The following is an 11271-nucleotide window of genomic DNA, read 5'->3' on the forward strand; positions in this document are numbered from 1 at the left end:
AAAACTTCACGAACAATGATTGCATTTAAGTTAACAACTGCAGCTTATGTATGAATTTTGGGCGAAACGTGCAATCATCTGATTTATCAAAGATAAAAAAAAACTGAAAAAAAAATTAAAACCTGCTAATGAAGGGCATGTATATAAAATCTAGCCTTGTTTAACAGATTAAATTTTAAGCAAAATTGATATTGACAACAACAGTAAGACCAACGTGTGGCAGGATTATCAACATAGAGCAGGATTGTGTTACAGGTTAAGAAACTAATAATAAGTTTTGTAAAATTATATCACACACTATATGTCTATGTAGCCATAAAAATACGTTTTAATGTTGTATCTGGTAATTTTTAGTAGCTGGTGAACTATTCAGAAATCAAGAGCAGTAAAAAAGTATGAGATGAATTGGTTTTCTATTTAAAAGGGCACTTCTGATGACATACTTTTGATCGCATAAGTAACTAACAAACATATATAAACAAATGTATATAACCAAAAACATACAAAGTAGACATTAATTGTGCTTACATTTACAAATAAAAACTGATTTAAATGCCTATCTACACGCACTAATTTTACGTGTCCAAATTTGATTGATAATCTGTACCCACTTAGCATCTGGTGAAACAATCCAGAATAATGAAGAGAAGTAAAAAGAAGAATTTGGATTCATTTTGACATCGAATTTTATTTCCAATTACAATTATTTATTCTAAATTGATTCAAAAACGTTTTGGAACAACATGCTTGTACGTCTTTTCTGATATAGCATTTCCAATACAAGCAAACCGTACAGCATGTAAATATCGATCATGCAATGCACACATTTTACACATAATTAAATTACTTTGTAGTATCTGGTTGAACATAGTACAGATACAACACCTAGTAAAATGATCTAGAAAACCTCGACTAATCTGGAACTAAAGCTACATTGAATTTGATTTGTGGCTTAACTCTTAGCTATTCTTACACTTCTGAACATATTACATAAAAATTAACAATTACACATACCGATAAACACGCGTAAAAAATCAAACACGGACTTATGTACATAAATTCAAGTTTATTCGAACCATTCGCTTATCAGCCAGTGATAGATCATACACAGCGTAGCCAAATTGGATAAGTTTCCCAGCAGATAAACGAATTCTGGTAAGACTAAATCAGGTTAAAATGTAAAGGTTTTCTTTTTGAAAAACTTTCTGGTTGTGGTCTGACATCTATACCCAATCATAAATCTCAATCAGACATAAGGAAATTTATGTGTTCATTTTAGATTAGCCGCTGAATACAAGATATGAAAGTGAGCCCAAAACTATGCTGCGTTTTAATACTTGTCCGAAAGTGTTCAATTTGATGAATAGTCGATAAAATTACTATCAAAAGTTAGAAAAGATGTGGTCTTGATTATACAAAACAAAGCATTTATCAGCTATTTCATTTCCAATTCATGATAAGACTTGTTCTGTTTTTAGCGCAATAACAACGCCTCTGCAGGCGCGTGCTTTCATCATTCGATTCATAATTTTACCCGTTTCAATTCAATGTTTGCTCTCCGTTACCGCAAAACTTTAAAAAACTGTATGTGTAAGTTTTGGCTGATTCGGCTCAAGAACGTACTATTTTTGACAAGACTGCTCCTGGAGATTTCCTTTCCTTGTTAGACAACAATTAAATTCAAATAATGATAATTGGATCACTCTAAATCACATATTTTCCATTTAGGTTATCTTTTTGCATTTATATATTTTAAAAATATAGTTAAATATGGTTTAAAAGGCCATCAGAAAAGATAATTTTTTGATCATCGGAGTTTATATCATCGATTCAGCGCAAATAGCAAAAGTTATGCTAATCAAGGATCTAGATTTACTCATCTCCTTATGAGCGCATTCCTCTTTCATAGAGACAATTTGGATCTTCCCAGGAAATAGAGAGGCCCAAGTCGGCCTGGAAATACAGCCACCAGCTTCACCTTGTTACTCTCATTGCAGAAATCAGTCTAACAGTGAGTCCTTGGTGCAGTAGGCAGACAACCGATATTAGCCAAATGTAAACGCCAGTTGCTCGCAAAAAACAAGAAAAAGGATCGGAGCGCATCAATCTCTGTAATACGTGGCGTCAATTGAAAAGTTTTCAGTCTGTTTTGTGTTTAAGGCTGCTTTTTTTTCAAGTTAAGGTGAATTTATTAATGTTTAGCTGTTTCTTTTGTAATCTAAATTAAATAAAACAAAAAGAACAACGTTTTTTTTTGCTCCTAATTCTTTAAAATTATAAAAAAAATTGTGTTTCATTTAGAATCATGTCTAAAAAACAGTCGTTCTAGAAAATTCAAAATCGCAAAAGAAGATTGGGTTGTTTATTTTGCACAAATTAAAAAGTTACTGAAAGTTTTCTATATTACTGAAAAAATGAGTTGAACATCAGCTTAGAACAACTTTTGTTTTCTCTAAAACATACCCTTTACCGTTAATTTTATCATAGTTAAAAGATTATTTTCAAAGAGATACTATAGCTCAAACTATCGATATTGCATAAATACGGGGGAAAAAGATGAAAAAAAAGAACAGTTGAACCTGTATTAAATAGCTTTTTCAGAACATAATATATTTTTTCAAAAAAAAAAGTTTTGATGGTTTAGCGAGAAAACAACATAATGGGCAACTCTAGTCAATGTAACTTGGTGTACGGTTAAACCTACAGCCTAATCGTCAACTGAAGATATATCAAATTACAGAACTAACAAATGAATGAAAAAACAAAGTTTTTTTAAAAAGATTACAATTTTTAGAACAATGGCGAATTTTTTTTTTCGAACCAAAATTTCCACTGTCTTAAATTTTCTGTACAAAACTAAATAATTACTTGAAATCAATTTTCGATATGTCAAAAAACTCTATTCGGACCGTCCAACAAAAAACTTTCAACAATTTGTTTTGGAATTTTCCCGTGTTATGCAAGTTAGTAAGCCTCGGTTTTTTCTTCTGACCACAAAAAGCGCTTCGCATGACTCGCTGGTCAATTTTGAGTTGAAGTTTGATACCATTGGAAAATTCGTTTGGGAGATCAACAGACATATCAAAAAACTGTTTATCGCCCTTTTTTATTTTTTGAAAGATGTAAGTTTTTATTTTTTCAAAGATGTAAGATTTTAAATGGTGTAGATGAGTTGGCTGAAAGCTGGCATTTCTTTGCAAATCTCTGCTTGCGACGTTTGCATTGTAAAAATCAAAGTGTGTACGTAGGTTTGACTATATTTGAATATATTCATACGTAAAACGTAATGAATATATTTTTGAGTGAATATTTCTAGTAATCTATAAACAAATGCAAAAAAAAATACTTTTTGTGTATGCGTGTACGTATGCAAGTTGATGTGTTTGTAAGTATGAGTACAATTTTTTTCCTTATGCGCGTGTAAACCAAAACAATTGTAACTAGAAGAATAACTATAACCCAACTTGAATTTTACTTATGTTTCTAGTTTTTCTTGAAAGTTAGACAAGATACTATAAACATAGTATATATGTACGCAAATATGCTTTGCGTATGTGTATATTTATGTAAACTGTATGTATCTATGTAAAAGAGTACAACTTTTTGCATGTATAAATGTAATTATTCGTGTATGTACATACTGTTTGTGTGTACTCATTTGAGTATTTAGAAGTTATGTAAATTTAAATGTTTTTATGTAAGTAAGAACTCTTGACTGCATGTCCGCTCGATTCAGTGAATGAATATAAGCATATTTTTTCAACCAATGTATGTTTTTAGGCAAGTATTTCTGAATATTCGTATATCAGTATGAAAGGCACGGTTATATGATTGTATGTAAAGACGTATGAATGCCAGTCTGTAATGCGTGATTCTTTTTGTCTGGATGTGTGAAGTGAATGCAAGTTGGTTTGTGTGTTTACAGGCGTTAGTATTTCAGAGGCCAGCAGAACTAATAAGTAAAATCTTTGCATGTATGTAAACAAAACTTGCGTGTGTGTCTATTTATGTAAACTGTATGTATCTATGAAAAAGTGTACAATTTTTTGCATGTATAAATGTAATTAATCATGTATGCACATACTATTTGTGTGTATTCATTTGAGTATTTAGAAGTTATGTATATTTGTATGTTTTTATGTAAATAAAAATTCTCGAATGCCAGTCCGCTTGATTGAGTGATTGAAGACCAGCACTTATTTTGTATCAATGTATGTTTTTCAGTTTAAAAGCTTTTAAAAGTTAGCTGGTTTGAAAATTGTACAAATTTATGATTAAAGTTTTATGTCTGTTTAAACGGAAAGTGTGTACACATGAGTAGTTGCATGCTTGTAAAGTACATTCCATGTCTTTTTTTAGGCAAGTACTTATACATATTCATATATGAGTATGAAAGGCACGTTTATATGATTTTATGTAAAGACATATGAATGCCAGTCTGTAATATGTGATTCTTTTTGTCTGAATGTGTGTATAAATTTGTCTTGAAAGTGTGAAGTGAATGCAAGTTGGTTTGCGTGTTTACATGTGCTTGTATTTTAAAGGTCAGCAGAACTAATAAGTGAAATTTTTGCATGTATGTAAGCAAAACTTGCGTGTGTGGCTATCTATGTAAACTGTATGTATCTATGTAAAAGTGTACAATTTTTTGCATGTATAAATGTACTTAATCATGTATGCACATACTATTTGTGTGTATTCCATTGAGTATTTAGAAGTTTGTATGTTTTCAATTGTATATTTGTATGTTTTTATGTAAGTAAGAATTCTTGAATGCATGTCCGCTTGATTGAGTGAATGAAGACCAGCAATTATTTTGTATCAATGTATATTTTTCAGTTTAAAAATATTTTAAAATTTGCTTGTTTGCAAATTGTACAAACTTATGATTGAAGTTTCATGCCTGTTTAAAAGGAAAGTGTGTACACATGAGTCGTAACATGCTTGTATAGTACGAACCATGTCTGCTTGTAGTTAAGTACTTATGCATTTTCCTATATGAGTATGAAAGACACGTTTATATGATTGTATGTAAAGACGCATGAATGCCAGTCTCTAATGCCTGACTCTTTTTGTCTGAATGTGTGTATATATTCGTCTTGAAAGTGTGAAAAGAAATTAAGCTGGTTTGTGTGTTTAAATATGGTTCTATTGTAAAGGTCAGCAGAAATATTAAGTCAAAATCTTTGCATGTGTAAAAGCGAAATTTTCGTATAATTGGTTGCAGGTTTAAAAGCATGTAAGCAAGTATGTAAAATTTATGTTTGTATGGTAGTTTATTTGCCTTCTTCTTATGTATAAGACTATGTATGTTTGTATTCATACCTTTATGTAAGACTTCATTTTTGAATGTTTGTATGTATAGAAGTATTTTTGCATATATGTATGTAATTTTGTACGTATGGTTGTATGAATGTCTCTAAGTAACTTTGTATATGTATGTATACATGTAAGTTTGTATGTATGTATCTATGTATGCATGTATGTATGTGTTTATGTAAGTTTGTACTTATGTATACATGTATGTATGTTTGTATTCAGTAAGTGTGTACGTTATTGTTTTTGAATGTAAGTTTGCATGATTAACCTTATGTAAGTATTTAATTGTGTATGAATAAACGTATGTTTGTAATAAAATACGCATGACTGTTTTTTGTGAGTATGCATTTAAGTTTGCAACTTATGAAAATGTGTTTATGTTTTTTATCTTTACAAGTATGCAGCTTTATAAGTTTGGTGGGGTATATATGTTTGAATTTAGTTGTAATCGTTTATTTTATTTCATATAAAAGTAAATATGTAACTCAAATCCAAATCTTTCTTATCTTCCTTCTTAAGTTTCTCGAATATTCTAGAATAATCAACCAGACACTATAATGACAGTTTTTTTTTCATTTTCTTGATTTGCAAAACAATTTGATAATTTTTAAAAAAAAGTTTTCCGTGAAATATTTGATCTTCCAGGTATCCTCATTATGAACATTTCACTTTGAAAAAGTGGCATATGTTGCATTGATAATTTCAATTTATTTGCAGTCAATGATTATGAAAAATGTTTCAAAATTGTAACAAGAAAGATCAGTTTTCTAGTTTTCACAAAATTTTGTCGATGGAAGCATCAAACCACAAGTCCAATTGAAGACAGCATGGAGTCCAAAGTGTTTGATGAACTGTTACTCATAGATGTAAAAATTACGATAAGAAACTTATTAGAAAAAATTTATGGTTTATTGAGGAAAATCATTGATCGTGCAGACATGCGGCTGGTTGAGCTGAAGGCGGTAAGCGAGCAAAGTCTCAGTGACAGGTACTGTATATTTGAAGGATGATTGATCAATCTCTAAAAACCACAAATTTTTAATGGTTTCCATTTGAAAAATCATAATTTTGAATCAAAGTTATAAACCCGCAGAAGTGAAGCAATTGTGTAATCAGATAAACAATCAGTACCACTTTTTTTAAATTCAAGACTTATTTAGTCGATAGAGCTTTTAATGAAATACCTCAAAATTCTTACGCTTTTTTTCTTTGAAATGAATAGCAAGTCTTTCTGCATTGAGGCTCAAAATTTTAATTCCTCAAAGTAAAACTGTCTAACAAACTTTTTATTGTCAAATTAAACATGTCTTTGTTAGTCGTTCTAGCTTAAGATAACACAACATAATTGATGTTTATCGAAATGCATTGAAACTAGAAAATGGCACTTACAAGTTTTCGGAAACTGCTGTAGCCAAATTGGTGTGAAAGCGTTGTTTAGTGTGGAATAGCTATCATCCTGACGGAATCGGAAGATTCAGGTAGAGTGTTGATGATAAGGCTTGATTTTTTATCTTAAAATTTCAAACAACTAACCGTTTTTCGAAGACATGTTTTGTTAATAGAGAAGACAAATATCGATGCAAAAATGAGAAGAAATTTCATGATGCGAACTGTTTTGATACTGCTAGTAGTGATCACCTCAAACATATATTGAAAGTAAGGTTGAACTCTTGATAACACAATTAGTTGCAGATGAATAATCAAATATTTTGGTCAAAAAGCCACCGTATTTTGAAAGACAATAGCGTAATCAAAGAAACATTCAAAAGATCAGATTTATATTAAAAAACTCAAAACATAATTTGTTGAACCGAGGGTTAATCAATGATAATAACTGATAGCTCTTCAAAATTTTGAATAGAAAGCTCTTGCTAAAGCTAAATTGAGTTAATTAGAAGATACTGAGAACAGTTGACTAGATTGTAGTATCAAATTAAAAATTATTTGATTGCATATTCTTTTAATGGAAAAATCATAAATTTTGGATGCTCAAATTATAACTCCGAGTTCACATCAAGTTTTGAGTTTGTATCCATAACTTGTCTTAGTTTGTGTTCAGTCTTTCCCGATTGAATTTGCTCTAATTTGAATAACTGCTTTCCTTAAAAGTCGCAAATAAGTTTTCACCTGCTTTATTCGATGGTTACTCTGTTCTGTCGTATATATTGGCACACAAATAACAGTTTTCCCCCAGTTTCTAGGTCCGCTTTGATGAAAATTTTCAAAATTTCTGTTAGCATAATAAAGTTAATAGGAAATACTAAACGTTTTCTAGAGGCCCCGAAAATTGTTTCCTTTTTACTATAAAAAGTGGTATATGCAAGTCTTAGAAATGGCTGCAGCAAAATTAATCGGCCATTTTGGTTTTCATCAGTGTTCTCGTTTTTCAAGATCTTTACCCTCTTCAACTTATTAGCTCTTTCAACCTTTCTATTAAATCAAAGCTTTTGTCATAGATTTTAGAAGTTTTTTCAGTCTCCTGTAGACACGGAAAATGGAAATGTCGAAATTTTCAAGCCAATTTCATTATTTTAGAGTTTTCAGTGTTTCGTAATTTTTCTTTGTTTTTACCTTCATTTGGCTGAACGAAATTTTTCATTCTTATTTCGGTCAAATTGATTTTTGCCTAAATAGAGGTGGCGGCCGCCGCACTTGACGAATTTTGCTTTCTTCGAGTTTCAGTAATAAAACATGCATTTTTGAAGGAAATCGTTCACCGCAGCCAACAGTTAAGCTACGCTGCCAAATTCTTGTGCTTTCGTATATACCATATAGTTTGGTCGCAACTAATAGGTATATAACGTCATTTTACATGTAAACGAACCAATACCCCAAACTTTAGAAGGGAAAACATGCACCGACCAAAACATAATTCCCTTCCCGTTTCCACAACGTTCAGTGGGAATACTCAATAATATACCGAAGTTTTACATGAGGACTATTAGGTATAAAATTATACATGATGACAATTAGGATTATTACATAGTGACCATTAGGTATAAAATTATACATGGTGACAATTAGGATTATTACATGGTGACCATTGCTGATCATTTAATACATGGTGACCATTATGATTTATACCTAATGGCCATCCATGTATGACAACCCCCCCCCCCCCCCCGATCCTAACGCACTATATGCATACTACTTGTATGTTATTTAAGTTTTTTGGCTCTTCCATGATGAAGATACTCTAGGAAAACGTCGCGTGATCTTTCAATTGTTTGCAACCAAAAATGAAAATACTGAGCTTTTGAAATTAATCAAGTTCTTCATAAAAACCTAGAAAATTCTTACCGGAAACCCATCATGTTGACCCATCATTTTCTTTTTTTTTGACATTTCCAACTGACCAAAACTAAATTTTTTTTCTGTCCGAAAGCTTTTTCGAGGTCCAATCAGTGCAAAAATGCTGTTTCAACAGTTTTTGACCTCTATGTGATCATCAACGCATTATGAGTCAGGTGAACAATAAAAAGAAAATTGAAGAAACGGAAATGACTACAAAAAAATCCAGCAAAATGTAAAATGATTGACACGTATAGAACCTCGCATGCTTTTGAAGTGTACAACTGCTATCATGTGAAATTTTAAAAAAATACTGTAATGGACGTCCTGTAATTGAAGACTCAACTTCATCCGCTCCTTACAAAAATCTGGGTCTGGGTAAAAAAACTACTCAGACCACTTTTTTTTCGACACCAAAAAATTTTTGTCTGTAAGAACAGTTTAATTTATTGAGCTTTGCGTGGAAATTTGGAAACTCAAAGACGGCTCGTAGTGCGTACAATACTGAATCACAATGAAGATTTTTCAGCTTTGATTCAGATTTCAAAAAAAAATCAAAAATTTACATGTAATTAGATGGCTCGGTGTCTCTAAAAAGGCAGCATATCAGCGAGCAGGCAGTATACTTAGCACGCAGTACTTTTTTAGTTTTTCATTTACTGTTTTCAGTTAAATGGGCTGCGTAGACATGGAATGCGCTATAGGAACCAATTATATTCTTAAATTTCAACTTTACTACCAAAAAGGCGAACAAAGTAACTTTCTATGCCTAATTATATCTATTGGTGCGCTATGTATGTTGTTCATCCATCTTCTAATTCCGTTAGATATGAAACAGACAAACTGAAGATGAAACACGAAACTAACTGAAAAGAAACCACCAAAAGCCTCTCCTAGTTGTCAATTTATAAACTGCATAGATTCTCTTTATAGCGCAAATTTCTCCGTTCGACATTTTACTCTTCAACTGCAACTTGGCATCCCCTTGAGCTACAGATGCCGTCAAATTTTACTCCGCCGAGCTACAAAAGTGCAAATGTGCCGACAACAGTAGCATTGCTTGCAGGAGTTGGCGTTGCAACTGCAGCCGTCGGCTTTTTAGCCTTGTCAGCATCCGGAATCTATTTAAACCATTCTAACAGTCGAGACCACTCGCGTACTTTGAGTCGCGCAACCGTACACCTCGCTGACATCCGAGACGAAATCCGACACATCAGACGACTGGCGGAGAACTACCCAGGATTCCGACTCCTGCAACCCGCGGCGGCTTCTCACAATCACGTGACCACTCATGTACCAAGTGGGGCTGAAAGTTACAGACAAGATTCCAGAACTAACGAAGAACCAAGTCGCAAGTATGCGGTTAACAATTCGACGCCCGGCTATGAGCAATCCTCAGGTAGAAAGAGCAGTTTCAGATATCCTTCGAACAGTCGAGGAGATCAGCATTCGTCATCTATTCGGAGTCCCTTCTTGAGCCCGACTGCTTCTGATTACGAAGACGCTTACTCGGTCATAGCGGTGGCTTCTAAAAACACATCCAGTGAAGATACCACTCAAATCGGTGCGACCAAAAACAACTTAGGTCATTTGAGCAAAGACCACAATCTTAACGGAACTGTGCAAACGAAACCAACTGAAACTTTTGGAGATTTCTTCAAAATTGTCGACGACATGCATGAATCAAGTGAGCAGAAAAAATTGGAAGCATATGATATGTTACAGACAAAGTTTCGAAATTTTCCAGAAAACCCAGAAATACTGTGGCGCTTAGCCAGATCTCTCGTTATAGTTGGGGAACTTGAGGAACGACAGGGAAACCGAGAGAAGAAGCGGGAGGCCCTGGAAAAAGGCTTGAACCTCACAGAAAAATGTCTGGAGCTGAATTCAAGTGCGGACGGTCACAAATGGTTTGCAATTATTTCTGGAATGTTGGGCCAGTACCAGTCAGTAGGAGACAAGATCAAAGGCGGGTACTTATTCAAGGAACACATTGAGAAGGCTATTCAGATCAGACCCTGTGAGAGTTCACTGCATCACCTGTTGGGTCGGTGGAGTTTTGAGGTCTCCCAACTGGGGTGGGTGGAGAGAAAGGCGGCGTCTGCTTTCTTCGGAACCCCGCCGACATCCACAGTCGAGGACTCTTTGAAGTGCTTCATGAGAGCAGACGAACTTGAGGATAATGTGTGGAAAGACAACATGTTGTGGATCGCCAAGTGTCTCCTGGCTCTCAAAAGGGTTCCAGAGGCTGTGCAGTGGGTAGAGAGAGCCCTGGATGCTAAGAGTATGGATTCTGATGATCCAAAAATCATCAAGGAACTGATGGCTATCAAAAACAAGTACTCATGACAAACCTTCAATTTTTCCATTTCAAACATTAAATTTGTTCAAATCTTAGTTAAAAATTATTAATTCAGCAATCTTTTATTTATTCCGTATATTTAAAACATAGTTGTATCAATCATTGATTTTGTAGATAATGAGCTCAATCGCAGATTTGGGCTTAAGCACTCTCTCATTTTTGACACATTAAAATAAACGCCCTAAATTCTCGTCAGTAATTTTTTTAAAGGGCCCTTGATAAGTGTCTGATGCTTGCATTCAAACTTTTTGTTAGATTTTGGTCTTCTTACACTTTCAGAACCCTCCACTGAGCTAAAA

The 11271-nt window shown here is 33.3% G+C and overlaps 2 protein-coding genes across 2 annotated transcripts in view; both read left to right on the top strand.

Annotated features, from left to right (window-relative positions):
* LOC134844048 (cilia- and flagella-associated protein 418-like) overlaps positions 1-11271 on the top strand; it is a 115065-nt gene that overhangs the window by 23125 nt on the left and 80669 nt on the right. The window lies entirely within an intron of this gene.
* LOC134844622 (regulator of microtubule dynamics protein 2-like) lies at positions 9473-10975 on the top strand. The gene has a single exon (XM_063861400.1). It carries the CDS (start codon positions 9607-9609, stop codon positions 10957-10959), a length of 1353 nt encoding a protein of 450 aa, XP_063717470.1. The 5' UTR covers positions 9473-9606; the 3' UTR covers positions 10960-10975.

Source organism: Symsagittifera roscoffensis, chromosome 4 (genome assembly GCF_963678635.1).
Source record: "Symsagittifera roscoffensis chromosome 4, txSymRosc1.1, whole genome shotgun sequence".
Classification (NCBI taxonomy): Eukaryota; Metazoa; Xenacoelomorpha; order Acoela; family Convolutidae; genus Symsagittifera; species Symsagittifera roscoffensis.